The sequence below is a fragment of the Sus scrofa genome, chromosome 3 (genome assembly GCF_054392235.1).
Source record: "Sus scrofa isolate SSC_HxYL_T2T_F1_AM1 chromosome 3, Sscrofa_HxYL_maternal_Yorkshire_Landrace_v2.0, whole genome shotgun sequence".
NCBI lineage: Eukaryota > Metazoa > Chordata > Mammalia > Artiodactyla > Suidae > Sus > Sus scrofa.
The window spans coordinates 115263732-115284123 of record NC_139385.1 but is presented as its reverse complement, the minus strand read 5'-3'; the positions used below and the strand labels follow the sequence as shown (position 1 = coordinate 115284123).

Genomic DNA, 20392 nt, shown 5'->3' with positions numbered 1-20392 from the left:
CAGAGAACATACCTGGGTCAGTATACATCTTTGATAACAACAAAAAAACATCTCTACCAACAGGAGACAACTACCTGCATTTCCTTCAAACGGCTGCCATGGTTCACATACTCTGAGTTTTAGAATGGAAGCCAGGAATACTCAAAAGGAAAAAGTGAACACAGAAAAAGCACAGCTGATCTCACTCTCAGCAATAAAAGAAAAAGCAGGAGTTCCCGTCGTGGCGCAGTGGAAATGAATCCGACTAGGGACCATGAGGTTGCAGGTTTGATCCCTGGCCTCGCTCAGTGCGTTAAGGATCTGAGTTCCTGTGAGCTGTGGTGCAGGTCGCAGATGCGGCTCAGATCCCGTGTTGCTGTGGCTTTGGCGTAGGCCAGCGGCTGTAGCTCTGATTAGACCCCTAGCTTAGAAACCTCCATATGCTTCAGGTGTGGCCCTAAAAAGACAAAAAAGACCAAAAAAAAAAAAAAAAAAAAAAAAAAAAAGTGAGAGAAAAGAAAAAGCAATGACAAATTATTCCAAACATTAGGTGATTTAAAAGTCATTTGTAGTAGTCTGTGAACTGCCAGTGATTTTTTTTTTTTTCTGGAGCTAACTCATCTATTACGTTTTGTTTAGACTTATGTTAACATCACGTTGGATTTCATAAGCAAACCCCATTTGGGTATTAAGAGCAGATAATCTGAGCAGCACAAAGGACCCAATTCAGAATTTTCAACGTATGGCAAAAATACACAAAGGGGGTGATCTATGCAGAAAAAATGAAACTTCACAATGTAGGAGCTTTATAGGGATGTGTAGTCAACAGCTATGATAATTCTATGCTAAATGGAATAAAGAAATTCGAGATTTCAAGGAGAAAGGATAAGCAAACATTTTAGAATTTTTTAATTTGAAAAGTTCTACATGACAAAATATTTGTAAAAATAAAGAAAAAAATTACTCATATCAACAATCTTAACACAATTATTTTAGACTATTTCTTATAGTTTTTCTTCATATACATGTTTATATATTTGTCATTATGGTATGTATTTTTATTCTATTTTTCCCACATAATATGTTGTCTTCATAATTTTCCTCTTTATTATACAGTCTGTATAGCTACCATGTATAAACTTTTTAATGTAAGACTTCAGAAGTATGAAAAATAGAGCAAATAGTAGAATGAACCCCTACCTGGCTATCACTGTTTCATCAGATGAAACAGTTATTAACTCCTGGCCAATGTTGTTTCATTTATACTGTTACCTACTTCCTCATCTTCCCCTGGATTATTCTGAAGCAACTTCCAGAACCACATCATTTCATGTGCAAATATTTATAGTATATAAGCCTTATTTTTAATGACTGCAAAATAGCCTCTAATCAGGGGAGAGAACAAAACATACTAATTTTTTTTTTTAATTTATTAGACTGGAGTTCCCGTCGGTATGGCGCAGCGGAAACAAACGCAACTAGGAACTATGAGGTTTCAGGTTTGATCCCTGGCCTCGCTCAGTGCATTAAGGATCTGGTGTTGCCCTGAGCTGTGGTATAGGTTGCAGATGTGGCTCAGATTCTGTGTTGCCGTGGTGTAGGCCAATGGCTACAGCTCTAATTTGACCCCTGGCCTGGGAACCTCCATTTGACGGGAGTGCTGCCCTAAAAAGCAAAAAAAAAAAAAAAAAAAAAAAAAATTTTTTAGAGTAGATTTACCGTGTTACGCCAATCTCTGTTTGTACTAATTTTTCACTGTTCTTAATGACACTGTGATTTATATCTTCTAGTATAGCTTTTTCCATAATCTGGGTAATAAATATCCTTAGAACAGGTTCCCAGACAGGAAATCCAGGTTAAAGCCTATATAAACATTTTTATGGCTCAAGATCAGTATTTCCAAGGGTATTTTTAACTGTGTTGTACCAATTTATATGCCGCTAGAAATGTCCAAAATACTGCCCATATCATAAAGTATTATCATTAAAAAAAAAAGATGGTATGGGATGGAAGGAACAACAGTATTTCATTCCTGTTAAGCAAAACAATGAAGAAGGAAAAAGTCTTGTTTCAATGCTGCTCAGGTATGAAGCTATTTCAACTTCAAGGCATTGTCCATGGGACAGAAAGTAGGTTGGCCTGACTAGATGAAGGGCCCCTAGAACTCCATGCCCAAGTCGCCTTTGCTCATGTCATCTTCCTCAGCCTCTATCTCTTTTCCGTCTCCTTCTCTAGTCCTTGAGGGATCCGTCTGGCCAAGTTACAAAAGTAACAACTGCCAGAAAACAACATCAAAACCGGCGAACCGGTAAACATGTGATTTAAGAACTCCTTCCTCTTTTTCTTTTTTTAATGGCTGCATCCTTGGCATATGGAAGGTCTTGGGCCAGGGATGGAACCCCGAGTGGTCCCAGGTGGATTCTGACCCACCTCACCACAGCCAGAACTCCAAGAATTCCTTCCTCTTTGTTTTCCTACTGAAGGAGTTCTGCTCTCTAGTAACTGGGGTGGGGTGGGAAGGAGTACAGATAATACCTAAAACAAACATGGGGAGCAATGGGTTACAGTAGGAACACAGTTATTCTGGTTATGGCTGGTTATTCCAGAGGATGAATTCTAAACCTCCACCTTGTCAACATAGGAGATTGTGTCCAAAGATGATCATCATTAATTCCTTTCCTCCCCATACACACATCACTCCTCAGATGCAGAGGTAGAGTCTATTTGCCTTCCCTGCAAGTCTGAGCTGGCCTCAGTGACTTTGTTTAATCAAACAACATCAATGTGAAACTTGCAAGACTATGTCAAAAGTAGCTTTTGCTGCTCCCTCCTGGGATGACTTGCTCTGGGGACAATCCTTAGAACCCAGCCACTAAGTTGTGAGAAGCCCAGACCACGTAGAGGGGGCCATGTGGAGGTGCTCTATTCAGTCCCAGCTGAACACGCAGTTCACAACCAGCATCAATGGCTTGCCATGTGAGAGAGCCTTGTGGGTGACTCCTGGCTATAAATGCATGAGGAATCCCCAAAAACAGTGGCCCAGATGAGCGCAATCAACACACAGGACCATGAGAGATAATGACAACTTGGTGTTTTTAAGCCACTGCGTTTTGGAGTGCTGTACTATGTAATAATAGACAACTAGAACAAATACCAACTAGCTTTTACTTTTGACAAATCAGTTCACATCTTTGGATCTCAATCTCTTTGTCGGTAAGATAACGCGATGAGACCAGAAAAATGCAAAGGTCATCTTAAGCTAAATGATTTGATAACTTTAATTTTCATCAGGACAGCCTCAAAAGGATGATCAATGGCATATCCATTTTTTAATTGAAGTAACCATGGTAAAGTAAGATCATTTCAGAGTAAGCCAAGCTCCTAATGGTAAAATGACATTTTCAAGGACTAGAAAAAATAAATAATACGCAAATGAAGAAGGGAGATACATGAGAAACAACAGTGCAGGTTTAACATCCTTCCCATTCAAAAAAAAAAAAAAGAAAAATATTTACTACTTACTCGCAATCATATTTAACACGTTTAATAACATAAGTCTTCTTATCAATCTTGTGTTTTGCTTTGAAAACTTGGCCAAATCCACCTGAGCCAATTGGTTCTATTTGAATAAAATCTTCGACAAACCTTGAAAGATAAACGCTACTGTTATTCTGATGTTCAGAGTTCACTGCTCCCTACCCCCACTTTTCCATTTTCCCTTGATGTTGCTGGTGAAATGGACTGATAACAAACAGAACCTCTCCCCTTCTGGATAAGAAGGGTCCACTTTACAAAAACTCTTGAATCGCAAAAGACAGTTCTTCCCTCTCCCCCCTCCCAACATAACAGATCACCTCTGGGAGTCAATCACCTCTTGGCTGTACAAAAGCCACAGTAAAGAGGATTGCCCTGAGTATAAAACTTTAGAAGGAAGCTACCGCCTAGCTGTTGAATGAGGACATGCTCTGAGCCTGCCTGTTTGTAACTCCCTGGGTTTCTCCTCTCCCTCGTGCCCCAGATTCCATCTCTAGGCCCTGCCAATTCCTTTCAAAACATACCTGCTGCTATCTTCCCGTCAACTTCCATCAGACTCCTGCAGAACCTGTCCACAGGACCCCCATTTCCTCTCCTTCCCCTGCTCCAGTTCATGACCCACACAGCAACCAGTGTGAAGAATACCAAGTCTGATCATGTCCCTCTGTTGCCTAAACCCTCCCATAGCCTACCCTTGCATTCAGCCAAAACCAGAAAGCCCTTACATGGGCTGATTTGGCTTTACCTCCCTCTCTGGCTGTCTCCTGGCCCCGGGCCCTTGCTCACTGCCCTCCCAGCACACAGCCTTCTCTCTGCTCCCCTGACACTCGCATCACCTTTCCCACCTTCACCTTCCCAGTGCTCTTCCACTGCAGAGTCCCAGGGCCTCCCCATCAATATGACCTCAGGAAAAGTCTTGCCTCCCCTCTCACTCTAAATCCAAGGCTCGTGTTTTCATTTCTAACCAAGTCATGGCTTTTCTTTCAAACATCTGACTGCAGTTTGTAATTATAGGCTTTTCCACGTAATAATCACCCATTACCTAGGAGGGCAGGAGCTGCTTCTGTTTGTTCCTCCTGTAAACTCAATGCCCAGCACAGTGCCTGGTATATATTAGTGTACTTATTAAATATTTGTTGTTTCTTTATTGTTTCTTTAATCTTGTATTCAATGCTCTCCTACTGCAAAGAGGCTTCCTTTGCTTTACTTTATTTAATCCCAAACATATGAGCCACCATAAAAGAAGCCCTTTTTCAAAGTGAAATCTGGTATGGAGCTGGAAAATGTAAACCAGGCCCAAGAGGATCTATTCTGATTCCTGCAGGAGTACTTGTGTTGGGAAAAAAACAAAACAAAACAAAAAAAACACTGGTTTATAGAAATATTTGCTTTTCAATATTGAAAACTTCGACAGATGTCAGAGGAATCCATGTGAGTATCATACAGATCTGCACGTCCCACATTCCATTCGAATTCATCTAAACTCTACTCTTCCCAGAGATCATGATCCTTTGTGGGACTGATTGTGGTAAAACCCCAACTGTTTAGGTAGAAGTAAAATTTAACCTGCCTGATGTTCAATAGTCCCTTAAGAAACTTTGGTCAAAGAAACAGAATATCCTTAAACCAAACACTTTCTTACAGTTTTCCCTCTTACCTGGGGTTCAAGCTGTGTTTGTTTTCTTCCTTCATGGGCGAGGTAAATGTAGGTGCCAAAATTCTACAAGTGAAGAGAAGTAGGTAAACTCAAAACCGAAATCAAATGTAACTTGCTTAGAGCAGGTTTTATACCATGCACCAGGCTACTTATTTATTTATATAGGCCGGGCTTGCAACAGCTTGCCATGGGATCTCAGTTCCCAGACCAGGGACTGAACCTGGGCTGCAGCAGTGAAAGTGCCAAATCCTAACCATTAGATAACCAGGGAACTCTCTAGGCTTTTTATATTTTGAGTCAACTATTAGAATAATGGGGTAGCAAGTGCTTACCTTTTTTTTTTTTAATAAACGATATAGGTGGAGGACAAGATGGCGGAGGAGTAGGAAGACACGCTCGCCCTCTCCCACAAACACAACAAAAAAAGCACATCTACAGAATAAATGACTCGCACAGAACAGCAACCAATCGCTGGCAGAGGAACCTAAACTCCAATAACGGCAAGAAATTCGTGACATTATTGGGCAGAACAGGAGAAAAGAGGAGAGTGAGAGAAGGTGAATCCGAGCGAGACGGGGGCTCCCGAAAGGGAACTGCGGAGGAGAAAGGGATCCCGCACCCTGGAAAGTCACCTACCAGGCGAAAGATCAAACGAACCAGAGGAATCTCCAGATGCAGAGAAGAGTGTAGCAGTAAGTTGGAGTACGGAAAAGCCGATCAAGAACCCAACGGACCATCTGAACTACGGGCAGAGTCACCAAAAATTGAGACGCCTGGGTGGGGGCTGGGCACCGAGACCTCGCCGCCAAAGGTTAGTCCCCGAGAGGGGGCCGGGGGACGCCTGGGTGGGGGCTGAACACCGAGACCTCGCCTCCGAAGGTTAATCCCTGAGAAAGGGCCAGGGGACGCCTGGGAGGGGGGCTGGGCACCGAGACCTCGCCGCCGAAGGTTAGTCCCTGAGAGGGGGCCGGGGGACGCCGGGTGGGGGCTGGGCACCGAGACCTCGCCGCCGAAGGTTAGTCCCCGAGAGGGAGCCGGGGGACGCCTGGGTGGGGGCTGAACACCGAGACCTCGCCTCCGAAGGTTAATCCCTGAGAAAGGGCCGGGGGACGCCTGGGTGGGGGCTGGGCACCGAGACCTCGCCGCAGAAGGTTAGTCCCCGAGAAAGGGCCGGGGGGCGCCGCCGGGGCGGGGGCTGGGCACCGAGACCTCGGCTCCAGAGATTAGTCCCCGGGCTAGGGGGGCGGGGCAGAGCGGAAACTGCTTGGGAGGTCTAGAAACCAGTTGACGGGGCAGAGACTGCCTGGGAGACTAGAAAACAAAGCTGTCGCAGAGGAAGGGAGCAATACTCCAGGAGTGGGGAAGGGGAAAGCCACATCAGAGGGAACCTGGGAGAAGAGCCTGGTCTGCGCCCGTGCTGGGGAGGGGAGAGAAGAAGGGGTGGGTCCCCATAGAATACCCCCCACGCCACAGCAAGCTTACAGGCCTGCTAGCTAGCTGAAAACTCTGCTTCCCAGTGCATCCCCTCCCCCCACCCCCGCCACGCCCTACGCTCTCACGGACCTGGGGCTGCCTGCCATCCAGGAGGGCTGGCCTCAACAATTGCCTGAAGCCTACCACCGCAGGGGCTGTCCCTGCACAGGCCTGCTTGCCCTTTGGAGGGGCTACACTTCCGCAGAGCAGCACCAAACAGCACCAGCCCCCGAGAAAAGGCCTGCAGCCTAGAAAAGCTAGAACAAGCTTAGCCAGGCTGTGAATAGATCGGCCTAATTCTTGGACGGTTTTTCTGAGTCGGGTTGCCCCGGGGAGGAGCCTCTTCGGTTTCCAACGGCCCTGCTACCCGCCCAAGCCCCCAGGGGATGCTCTAGTGGACCAGCTGCATAGGACTGCCAGCTCCAGGCAGGACCCCCTGCAGCCCAGAAAAGCTGCAACAAGCTCAGCCAGACTGTGAAAAGATCCGCCTACATTCTCAGGCTGTCCTTCTGAGTTGGGCTGCCCTAGGGAAGAGCCTCTCAGGTTCTCAGTGCCCCAGATAGCTGCTCCAGCCCCCAGGGGGTGATGCACCCCTAAAAAGCGGCTGCCCAACACCGCCAACCCCCTGCAAGAACCCCACAGCCTAAAAACACCAGAGCAAGCTCTGCATGGCCAAGTGAAATCTGCTACCATCTCGGTGTGGACCTCTCAGTCCTGTCTGCCCTCAGGAAGTCCTCCTTTGCTTAAAAGAAACACTGTTAGCCCCATCAACACTCCAGAAAAGCCACACTGCCTCAAAAAAGATTGACCAACAACGCCAGCCCTCAGGAAATATTCCACGGCAGTGACAAGGCAAACACTGCCCGATCACGGAGAGTACAACTCCCTCAGGAGAAAGAAAACAACAAGCAAGATGAAGAAGCTGAGAAACCACTCCCAGTCAAACCAACAGGAGAACTCACCTAAAACAGTCAACAATGAAACAGATCTCAGCAGTCTGACAGACCTGGAGTTCAAAAGAGAAATAGTGAAAATACTGAAGGAATTAAGAGAAGATATGAACAGTAATGCAGATACCCTCAGAAAGGAACTAGAAAATATAAGGAGGAGCCAAGAAAAACTAGAACATTCATTTGCAGAGATGCAAACTGAACTAGGGGCAGTAAAAACCAGAATGAATAATGCAGAAGAACGAATCAGTGATATGGAAGATAGAATAATGGAAATCACTCAATCTGGTCAACAGACAGAAAACCGAATCAAAAAACTGGAAAGCAATATAAGAGACCTATGGGATAATATAAAGCGGGCCAATCTACGCATAATAGGAATTCCAGAAGGAGTAGAAAAAGATAAGGGAATGGAAAATATATTTGAAGAAATTATTGCTGGAAACTTCCCAAATCTAAAGGATACTGGATTCAAGATACAATAAGCACAGAGGGCCCCAAACAAACTGAACCCAAACAGACCCACACCAAGACACATCATAATAAAAATGGCAAAAGTTAGTGATAAAGAGAGGATCCTCAAGGCAGCAAGAGAAAAACAGAATGTTACCTACAAGGGAACCCCCATAAGAATATCAGCTGATTTCTCTACAGAAACACTACAGGCCAGGAGGGAATGGCAAGAGATATTTAAAGTGCTACAGGGAAAAAATATGCAACCTAGAATACTCTATCCAGCAAGAATAACATTTAAAATAGAAGGGGAAATAAAAATTTTTCCCAACAAACAAAAACTTAAAGAATACAGCAACACAAAACCCAGGTTAAAGGAAATATTGAAAGGGCTTCTCTAAACCAAAAAGAAAGGAAGGAAAGGGAAGAAAAAAGAAAAGAAAAAAAAAAAAAGAAGAAGAAGAGGAAGAACTAGGACTGAGGAAACTGCAATCAGAGAGAAGTCACTCAAATAAGCCAGCATACAGATTTAATCATGAACATGCTTCAAACAAAATAAAATTAAAAAGAAAAAAATAAAAAAGAGTCATCAAAACCATAAAATGTGGGCAAGGGATGTCAGGAGGTAAATAACCCTTTTTGTTTATATGTATGTCTCTCTTCTTAATTTTAATATAGTAATGAAGTGTTTGAACTTACAGGACCATCAGGCTAAAACACACATTTATGGGAAGGGGTTAGCATACTTAAAAAACAGGGCAATCACAAGCCAAAACCAAATATTGCATTTGCAAAAAATGAAAAAAAAAACCACTCAAGCAGATAATAACAGGAGACCATCCAACCAAAAAAAAAAAAAATGGAAAACCATAGAATCAACTGGAACACGAGGTTCAAATGGCAATAAATAATCATCTATCAATTATCACCTTAAATGTCAATGGACTGAATGCCCCAATCAAAAGACACAGAGTGGCTGAGTGGATAAAAAGGCAAAAACCTTCAATATGCTGCCTACAAGAAACTCACCTTAAGACAAAAGATACATATAGATTGAAAGTGAAAGGGTGGGGAAAAATATTTCACGCCAATAGACATGACAGAAAAGCAGGAGTCGCAACACTCATATCAGACAAAATAGACTTTAAAACAAAAGGCATAAAGAAAGACAAAGAAGGACACTATTTAATGATTAAGGGATCCATCCAAGGAGAGGATGTTACTATTGTCAACATATATGCCCCAAATACAGGAGCACCCAGATACACACAACAAATATTAACAGACATAAAGGGAGATATTGATGAGAATACAATCATAGTAGGAGACCTAAATACCCCCCTCACATCAATGGACAGATCCTCTAGACAGAAAACCAATAAAGCAACAGAGATCCTAAAGGAAACAATAGAAAAGTTAGACTTAATTGATATCTTCAGGACATTACATCCAAAAAAAGCAGAATACACATTCTTCTCAAATGCTCATGGAACATTCTCAAGAATCGACCACATATTGGGACACAAAGCGAATCTCAATAAATTTAGGAGCATAGAAATTATCTCAAGTATCTTCTCTGACCACAATGCCATGAAATTAGAAATCAACCATGGGAAAAGCAAAGAGAAAAAACCTACTCCATGGAGACTAAACAACATGCTACTAAAAAACCAATGGGTCAATGAGGAAATCAAGAAGGAAATTAAAAACTACCTTGAAACAAATGATAATGAAGACACAACCTCTCAAAATCTATGGGATGCTGCGAAAGCAGTGCTCAGAGGGAAATTTATAGCAATCCAGGTCTTTCTCAAAAAAGAAGAAAGATCCCAAATTGACAACTTAACCCTCCACCTAAACGAATTAGAAAAAGAAGAACAAAAAAGTCCTAAAGTCAGCAGAAGGAAGGAAATTATAAAGATCAAAGAAGAAATCAATAAAATAGAGACTCAAAAAACAATAGAGAAAATTAATAAAACCAAGAGCTGGTTCTTTGAAAAGGTGAACAAAATTGACAAACCCCTGGCCAGACTCACTAAAAAGAGGAGAGAAAGAACCCAAATAACCAAAATTATAAATGAAAAAGGAGAAATCACAATGGATACAGCAGAAATACAAAAAACCATAAGAGAATACTATGAACAACTGTATGGCAACAAGTTTGACAATCTGGAAGAAATGGACAATTTTCTAGAATCTTACAGCTTGCCAAAACTGAATCAAGCAGAAACAGACCAACTGAACAGACCGATCACTAGAAATGAAATTGAAGAGGTCATAAAATCACTCCCTACAAATAAAAGTCCAGGACCAGATGGCTTCACAGGTGAATTTTATCAAACATATAAAGAGGAATTGGTGCCCATCCTCCTTAAACTCTTTCAAAAGGTTGAAGAAGAAGGAATACTCCCAAAGACATTCTATGAGGCCACCATCACCCTCATTCCAAAACCAGGCAGAGATACCACCAAAAAAGAAAACTATCGCCCAATATCATTGATGAATATAGATGCAAAAATTCTCAACAAAATCTTAGCCAACCGAATCCAACAACATATCAAAAAAATTATACACCACGACCAGGTTGGGTTCATCCCAGGTTCACAAGGATGGTTCAACATACGCAAATCAATCAGCATCATACACCACATTAACAAAAAAAAGGTCAAAAATCATATGATCATCTCAATAGACGCAGAAAAAGCATTTGACAAAGTTCAACATCCATTCATGATCAAGACCCTCGCCAAAGTGGGTATAGAGGGAACATTCCTGAATATAATCAAAGCCATTTATGATAAACCCACAGCAAATATAATCCTCAATGGGGAAAAACTGAAAGCCTTCTCACTCAAATCTGGAACAAGACAGGGATGCCCACTCTCACCACTGCTCTTCAACATCGTTTTGGAAGTCTTAGCCACAGCAATTAGACAAACAAAAGAAATAAAAGGCATCCATATAGGAAGAGAAGAGATCAAACTGTCACTGTATGCAGATGATATGATACTATACCTAGAAAACCCTAAGGACTCAACCCCAAAACTACTTGAACTGATTAATAAATTCAGCAAAGTAGCAGGATATAAGATTAACATTCAGAAGTCAGTTGCATTTCTGTATACCAGCAATGAAACATTAGAAAAGGAATACAAAAAAATGATACCTTTTAAAATTGTACCTCACAAAATCAAATACCTCGGAATACACCTGACCAAAGAGGTAAAGGACCTATATGCTGAGAACTATAAAACCTTAATCAAAGAAATCAAAGAAGATGTAAAGAAATGGAAAGATATTCCATGTTCCTGGATTGGAAAAATCAATATTGTGAAAATGGCCATCCTACCCAAAGCAATCTACAGATTCAATGCAATCCCTATCAAATTACCAATGACATTGTTCACAGAACTAGAACAAACAATCCAAACATTTATATGGAACCACAAAAGACCCAGAATCGCCAAAGCAATCCTGAGAAACAAAAACCAAGCAGGAGGCATCACTCTCCCAGACTTCAAGAAATACTACAAAGCCACAGTCATCAAAACAGTGTGGTACTGGTATCAAAACAGACAGACAGACCAATGGAACAGAAGAGAGAATCTGGAAATAAACCCTGACACCTATGGTCAATTAATCTTTGACAAGGGAGGCAGGAACATCAAATGGGAAAAGGAAAGTCTATTCAGCAAGCATTGCTGGGAAACCTGGACAGCTGTATGCAAAGCAATGAAACTAGAACACACCCTCACACCATGCACAAAAATAAACTCCAAATGGCTGAAAGACTTAAATATACGACAGGACACCATCAAACTCCTAGAAGAAAACATAGGCAAAACACTCTCTGACATCAACATCATGAATATTTTCTCAGGTCAGTCTCCCAAAGCAATAGAAATTAGAGCAAAAATAAACCCATGGGACCTCATCAAACTGAAAAGCTTTTGCACAGCAAAGGAAACCAAAAAGAAAACAAAAAGACAACTTACAGAATGGGAGAAAATAGTTTCAAATGATGCAACTGACAAGGGCTTAATCTCTAGAATATATAAGCAACTTATACAACTCAACAGCAAAAAAGCCAATCAATCAATGGAAAAATGGGCAAAAGACCTGAATAGACATTTCTCCAAGGAAGATATACAGATGGCCAACAAACACATGAAAAAATGCTCAACATCGCTGATTATAAGAGAAATGCAAATCAAAACTACCATGAGATATCACCTCACACCAGTCAGAATGGCCATCATTAATAAATCCACAAATAACAAGTGCTGGAGGGGCTGTGGAGAAAAGGGAACCCTCCTGCACTGCTGGTGGGAATGTAAACTGGTACAGCCACTATGGAGAACAGTTTGGAGATACCTTAGAAATCTATACATAGAACTTCCATATGACCCTGCAATCCCACTCTTGGGCATCTATCCGGACAAAGCTCTACTTAAAAGAGACACATGCACCCGCATGTTCATTGCAGCCCTATTCACAATAGCCAGGACATGGAAACAATCCAAATGTCCATCGACAGATGATTGGATTCGGAAGAGTTGGTATATATACACAATGGAATACTACTCAGCCATAAAAAAGGATGACATAATGCCATTTGCAGCAACATGGATGGAACTAGAGAATCTCATCCTGAGTGAAATGAGCCAGAAAGACAAAGACAAATACCATATGATATCACTTATAACTGGAATCTAATATCCAGCACAAATGAACATCTCCTCAGAAAAGAAAATCATGGACTTGGAGAAGAGACTTGTGGTTGCCTGATGGGAGGGGGAGGGAGTGGGAGGGATCGGGAGCTTGGGCTTATCAGACACAACCTAGAATAGATTTATAAGGAGATCCTGCTGAATAGCATTGAGAACTATGTCTAGATACTCATGTTGCAACAGAAGAAAGGGTGGGGGAAAAAACTGTAACTGCAATGTATACATCTAAGGATGACCTGACCCCCTTGCTGTACAGTGGGAAAATAATAAAAAAATAAATAAATAAATAAATAAACGATATAATTATGGTTCTCTGTTCTCCAATAATTTTTCACTCCTTGCCTGGTTTCCTTTTCAGCCTTAACCCATTCATTGTTGGCATGCCACTAGCCCCTCCTTTTCTCCCTCAAGACTCAAAACCTCAGGAAGTGTGTCTCCTTGAACTTTCATCCTGGCTGTGCCTCCTTCATCCTTTATTCCTTGCTGGTGAGAAGCCCCCTGCAATGGGAAGTCCAAAAGCTACCTAAAACTAAACAAATCCAAATTGCCATCTTCCCTCTAAGCTGTCACATCTTCAACTCCCTTAACACCATCAGTGCTGTGATTCTTATCTGCATCTCATCCATGAGGAACAATCTTCTAATGCTTCTTCCTTAGCATCTTCTTCACCCAGGTCTCTCTTTTCCTTCCAGTCATGTCTACACTTCCTTTACGGTCTATCTCACACATTCTCCTCCTCCTTCCTCCCTGCCATTAGGACCATGGCTGACAGTCTGATCATCTCACACACAGATCTCTTCTCTCCATCCAAACACCTGCATCAGGCATCATCTTTCTGCAAAGGTTACCTACTGTTGAGAAAGACTATCCTGGTGCCATCTCACTCTCACTGCTGACTCTATTGACATCCTGCCTTTTCTCTTTAGTTCAAGAAACCAAGTTGCCATAACTTACATAACATTTGATCTCTTTTTCCTTCCCTGAGTGATGACACCATCTCTACCCCACCTGCTTGTCTGCAAAATAAACCCTACCTTGTTGTCTCTTGAAAACACTTCCTCAAGCCCACTTCCTTTGTCAGCTTCATCCAAAATAATGCCCTTAACCAATTACTCTATCAATGCCCCCACAGGCCTTTATGTCTACAATGTAGTGTGTGCGTGTGTTCAAAGATTTCTCTATATAATTAAAACGATTTGTTTGTATCTTTGAAGATTTCAGCGAGCCTTAGTCATGCTTTCTACTCCTGAAACTTCACTCAAATAAGGGCATGACAATACTCTACAAAAACCAAAGACTTAATAAATAAGACTAAGTCTAAAACAAAACTGCATTCCGAAGCATGGTCAATGTAGAATGATACTCACCTTTGTACCCTCTGGGGATGACTTCCAGAACTATTCTATAACAAAAGAAAATGGAAAATGGTTTCAGATGATTTAATCAATCATCTTTCTTTTCCTCACCATCCTTTCTCCTGTATTTCTAGATGGTTCTGCGACCATTTTTTTTTTTCTGTCCCTAGATTAACAGCTTCATCAATTTATATGCTCTCACCAAACCCTGCTTTCAGTGCACTTGGCTATATCAATGTTCTCATCAATTATAGAAACCAGACAGATATGGTAGGAAGGACAAAACAGACAAATTGTAGGGCATGTACTGATTCTCCAGGTATGGCATATGGCCAGCGGATCTCAGCAAGTTGTGCATCACAACTATTCAGTGCTAATAAAGACACAGAAGGGGCCCAGGGATCTAGTTTAAAATATTTTCATTTTGAGGACAAATGAATAACTTATACATTTAGCCAAAAAAGAGGAATCTTAGACATCGCTCTCAAAAATCAATTTCATGTAGCTCTTCTTCACTCATATTCACTTTTATCCTGGTAGGTTTTATGGTTCTCTTACAACTCTAGTATGCTGACAAAGTGTGGAGCATCAGACTTCTTTTTCTTTTTTCTTTGGCCACGCCCATGGCATATGGAAGTGCCCGGGCCAGGGACTGAACATGTACCACAGCAGCAACCCAAGCCACTGCAAGGACGATGTCAGAGCCTTAACCCACTGCACCACAAGGGAATTCTAGACTAAGATTTCTTGAAACCATATCACCTGCCAGCTTCAGTATTGCATGATGACTACATTATTATTAATATAGACATCTGTAAGTGGGCATTATTTCTTTCCAATCTCTTCCTGTCGCAAATAATGATGCAAAAAACACATATACATGTTTCTCTGTGCACAGATATGCACGTTTCTCTAGAATACATACCTAGGAACAGAGCTGCTTGGCAGCAGGACTGGCACACCCTTGACTCTATTACATGCTGCCAAATTGCTCCCTAAAAGGATTGTACCAATTTATATATCCACCAGCAGCATATAAAAGCTATAACAGGAACAGAGTTGTGTTAATGCTTACAATTGCCAGACTCAAATTTTGTCAATAGGATGGGTTTAAAATGGTACCTTTTTTTCTGCCTTTTAGGCACCTGTAGCATATGGAAGTTCTCAGGCTAGGGCTTGAATTGGAGCTGCAGCTGCCAGCCACAGCCATAGCAAGGCCAGATCTGAGACGTATCTGTGACTTACACCTTGGCTCATGGATCCTTAACCCACTGAGCGAGGTCAGGGATCAAATCCACATCCTCATGGATACTAGTTGGATTCGATACCTCTGAGCTGCAACAGGAACTCCCTCTAAGTGCTCTTTTTTTTTTTTTTGTCTTTTTGCTATTTCTTTGGACCGCTCCTGCGGCATATGGAGGTTCCCAGGCTAGGGGTCCAATCGGAGCTGTAGCCACCGGCCTATGCCAGAGCCACAGCAACGCAGGATCCGAGCCGTGTCTGCAACCTACACCACAGCTCACGGCAACGCCGGACCGTTAACCCACTGAGCAAGGGCAGGGATCGAACCCGCAACCTCATGGTTCCTAGTCGGATTCGTTAACCACTGTGCCACGATGGGAAATCCTAAATGCTCTTTTGATTTGCATTTTCCTGATGACTATGAAGCAAAGCATTTTTTCATATGTTTTTTGCCCCTTTGGGTATCTCTTCTCTGAACTACCTGTTCAGCTCTTTTGTATTTTTTTCTGTTGAGTTGCTTACCTTTTTATCATTGATTTGTTTGTAGTTATTTATAAATAGGATATTTGGTAACACCAATCATCAAAAAATTATCTGGATGTTCCCCCTGTGGCTCAGTGGGTTAAGAATCTGACTGCAGGAGTTCCTGCTGTGGCTCAGTGGAAACGAATCCGACTAGGAACCATGAGGTTGTGGGTTCGATCCCTGGCCTCGATCAATGGGTTAAAGATCTGGCATTGCCATGAGCTGTGGTGTAGGCTGCAGACGTGGCTCAGATCTGGCATTTCTGTGGCTCTGGCGTAGGCAGGCAGCAACAGCTCCACAGACCCCTAGCCTGGGAACCTAAAAACCACGGGTGTGGCCCTAAAAAAAGGACAAAAGACAAACAACGACAACAACAAAAGAATCTGACTGCAGCAGCTCAGCTTGTTGTGGAGGTGTAAGTTTGATCCCTAACCCAGGGTAGTGGGTTAGAGGCATGTATATAGATTGCAGCTGAGGCTCAGATTCAATCCCTGGCCTAAGAACTTCCATATGCCTCAGAGTGCAGCCATTAAAAAAAAATTATCTGATTTTTAAATTTAGTTTTGGTTTTATAAAATGGAAGCAGAACTCTATTAATAAACCATGTAAGTACTGTCCAACTGAAAGAAAAGCTGAAGCCAGATCATTGGAATATATGAAATACAAAAGTGAGTAGGGAGAGAAAGATGGGAGTGAAGAGTAGAAAAATTTTGCATATGAGGAATGGGAATTTATAAAGAAAGGAGAAGGAGTTCCGGTCGTGGTGCAGTGGAAAAGAATCCAAATAGGAACCATAAGATTGTGGATTCAACCCTGACCTTGCTTAGTGGGTCAAGGCTCTGGCATTGCTGTGTTGGTTGAAGATGTGGCTCAAATCTGCTGTTGCTGTGGCAGTAGCATAGTCTGGCAGCTGTAGCTCCAATTCAACCCCTACTCTGGGAACCTTCATATGCCATGAGTGTGGCCCTAAAAAAAGAAAAAGAAAAAGAAAAAGAAAGAAAGAAAGAAAAAAGAGACAGTGAAAAGACTGCCAAATATTTTGATTTAGTAAGCATGCATGAGGGAGTTCCCGTCATGTCTCAATGGTTAATGAATCCAACTAGGAACCATGAGGTTGTGGGTTCGATCCCTGGCCTCAATCAGTGGGTTAAGGATCTGGCGTTGCTGTGAGCCGTGATGTAGGTCTCAGAGGCAGCTTGCATCTGGCGTTGCTGTGGCCCTGGCGAAGCCCTCGGCTACAGCTCTGATTAGACCCCTAGCCTGGGAACCTCCATATGCCTCGAGTGTAACCCTAGAAAATACAAAAAAAAAAAAAAAAAAAAAAAGAGAGAGAGAGAATACATGAGAAAAAGGTAGAAAAATTATGGTTGGATACCGGAGGTCATTTTTAAATGAGGAAACAAAGGAGATAAGATTAATTAGGAAGCTTAGAGACAAATACTGTACCACTGGAGATAGGACAGAATTGTTTAATCTGTCACTGTTATCACTGCTTTCTGACGTATTTGCTGAGAAGCCATTTTCAGTTGCTGACTCTGAAGCCCTACAAGAAAAGGGAGAACTATTAGCTTATGAATTTTGCCTATTTTTTGTTGATCAGTAACTACTTTTTCTAAATCCTTCTTAAACATTAAACATATTTGCACTTTCAGGCTACACTGTGAATTTGTTAAATAACCCAGTTGTTTGTTCACTTACGATGTGCTCGTTGTGGGAGAGCTGCTTTGGATGTCACTGCTCGCAGTACTGAGACAACTAGAGGATGGTGGGTCAGCATTCTGAAAGAGTTAATTTAAGCACAACTAAATTACTTCTCCAGAGTGGCTGAGTCTCTGTGAACAAATTACCACATGAATTTCTCCCCATTACCAGACTGACAGTCATAAAGAATTACGGGATTTTTTTTTATGGATGTTTGATATGGATTTAAAAAAAGAAACATGCAACCCTGAGTTTGTCAACAGAACTATGATCCCTCTGGATCCTTGCGGTCACACGGCTCACGGCTTGTTGGTGGAACATACAGTGGAGGAATCCTTTTGCTATGTGATTGGCTGTCTTGGCATCATCTAAATACCATCAAACCTCGAATCAACTTCAGAGAGAACTTTTAAATGTAAAAATGAAATCCAAAGGCAGTACATACCATAAAGTTTTCTGACTGTAACTTTTCATAAGCCTGTTTGGCAGCCAATTGTTTTGCCTCCTGTTTAGTGGATCCTACACCACTACCATATACCTTCCGTCCGATTTTGCATTTATAATGAAATCTAGGAGAAATGATGAAGAGTAGGATTAACTCTAATACCAAAAAGCAGTACATCTAACTTATGACTTGGAAAAAAACACACATTAACAACGACCCAAATGTAAAACTAATTGAATAGGTAAATTCATAGTTCGTAGCTTCTTTCATTGAAATCTTCAGTGAGATGGCTGACCATTTTGCTAGAATAAGCAAGATAGGCTGACATTTCCCCTTGTATTTTCCAGGCAACTTCTAATCCTTTGTTGCTTCACTGAAAGATCTGGCATTAAGGTACTAAGTGGTGATTTATTTTTTAATTCCTTAAAAGTCAAAAGATATGAAGGTAGAGAAGGAAGAGAGAGATCCAGTGAATTTTTCAGAGATGTTCAACTAGAAAGAAAGAGCCAGTAAAGGAAGTGAGGCTTATAGAGGAGAAATAATAAGATTACAGTGTTTTATGGGGAAGGGGCAACTTCAGCTAACTTCATCCCTAACTTCAGCTCTAACTTCAGCATTTTCTGCCCCCTGTTCGTGTGCACAAAAAAAACTAAGAAAATCCCCACAGACACCCCATGCTGTCAGGACACTTGTGGTTAGGCAAGGATTGGACAATTATATAAGAACTATATTTAAGGTGGCAAAGCATTGACATGGCAATTTGTATCATGGAGTTACCACATAGTGCTACAGAATTATTCCAGTATTATTTGCCATAGAGGGAAACACACCCTACCAGGGTAAGTCTTTCCCACTAGACTGTGAAGGAAAAACTAGGAAGCTTGGATGAGTGTCCAGATCATTTCTATAGCTTTTATTTTTGTTAGGCACCCCCTAAGTAGACTTCTATGTTTTAGCAATCAAATGTCAAAGCTCTTAATTCAAGGGAACCAAACAGGTGAGTGACCTACAGGGTAATAAAATAACCTCTCAATTTTTTCTTTCTTTTTTCTTTTAGTCTTTTTAGGGCCTCACCTATGGCATATGGAAGTTCTCAGGCTAGGGGTTGAATCAAAGCTGTGTAGCTGCCGGCCTGCACCACAGCCCCAGCAATGCAGGATCTGAGCCACATCTGCAACCTATACCACGGCTCATGGCAACAAAGGATCCTTAACTCACAGAGTGAGGCCAGGGATCGAACCCATGTCCTCATCGGGTTCATTACAGCTGAGCCACGATGGGAACTCCAAATAGCCTCTTAATTTATTGAGACTGACTCACAGAATTCACTTTTGAACTATTTCATTCCAATGAATCCTATCACATTTTCCTTTTCCTGGTTCTGGCCTAAAAGCCATCAGGGTGAAAACATCAGTAGCTGAGTCAATTTAGAGGGCAGTATCCTAAAGTGGTTTTGTGGACTATTTGCCATTTAGACTTTTTTGCGGGGGGTAGGGAGGGACATCGGAGGCATACAGAGGTTCCCCGGCCAGGGATCAAACCCACACCACAACAATGACAATGCTGGATCCTTAACCTGCTGTATTACCAGGTAACTCCCACTTAGACTTTTTTTCCCCCTCCACCCTATTTAAATGTTGGTTGTAGCTGAGAAACAATCTCCCTCAGACTCATTGGCTTTCTGCTTTTCCCAGTTCCAATCTATTCTTCATCCTCATGTCCAAAGTCTTAGCTCACTGGTGACACTCTCAGTATCTGACTGATGCTCTCATCATACCCCTCAAATCCTGGTCTCCTCTCAGTCCAAAGCAAAAACCCGTTCTATCTAATACATGCCATTTGTCTAGAGAGTGACACCTGCTTAATCAAATGTGAAGGGCGAACAAATGGCTCTCTAATCCGTTAAGAGTGAAAAAACAGTCATTCCACAAAGCCACTGCCACTGTGACCTCAGGGGTGGGAAGGGCTTCACAACCCTGGAGCTGGAGCATCTGCCCTGTCTTAGGGTCCTACAAACTGAACCATCCAGGTATACCTCAGAAATCAAGGATTCCTGGAGTTCCCGTCGTGACACAGTGGTTAACGAATCCGACTAGGAACCATGAGGTTGCGGGTTCGATCCCTGCCCTTGCTCAGTGGGTTAAGGATCCGGCATTGCTGTGAGCTGTGGTGGAGGTCACAGACGCGGCTCGGATCTTTCTTGCGTTGCTGTGGCTCTGGCGTAGGCTGGTGGCTACAGCTCCGATTAGACCCCTAGCCTGGGAACCTCCATATGCCGCGGGAGCGGCCCAAGAAATGGCAAAAAAGACTAAATAAATAAATAAATAAAAATTAAAAAAAAAAAAAAG

General features: G+C 42.1%; 1 protein-coding gene across 6 annotated transcripts in view; it reads right to left on the bottom strand.

Moving 5' to 3' along the window:
* The window catches only part of EIF2AK2 (eukaryotic translation initiation factor 2 alpha kinase 2), an 89797-nt gene that overhangs the window by 24052 nt on the left and 45353 nt on the right, over window positions 1-20392 (bottom strand). For 3 of the 6 annotated variants that reach the window (XM_085015893.1, XM_021085862.2, NM_214319.1), the window contains 6 exon segments: window positions 18045-18168; window positions 17597-17676; window positions 17345-17441; window positions 14144-14178; window positions 5171-5233; window positions 3502-3624 (listed from right to left, as the gene is read on the bottom strand). In XM_085015893.1, coding sequence (XP_084872019.1) covers window positions 3502-3624; window positions 5171-5233; window positions 14144-14178; window positions 17345-17441; window positions 17597-17676; window positions 18045-18047 — 401 coding nt within the window. In that variant the 5' untranslated portion in view covers window positions 18048-18168. 6 annotated transcript variants of the gene reach the window in all.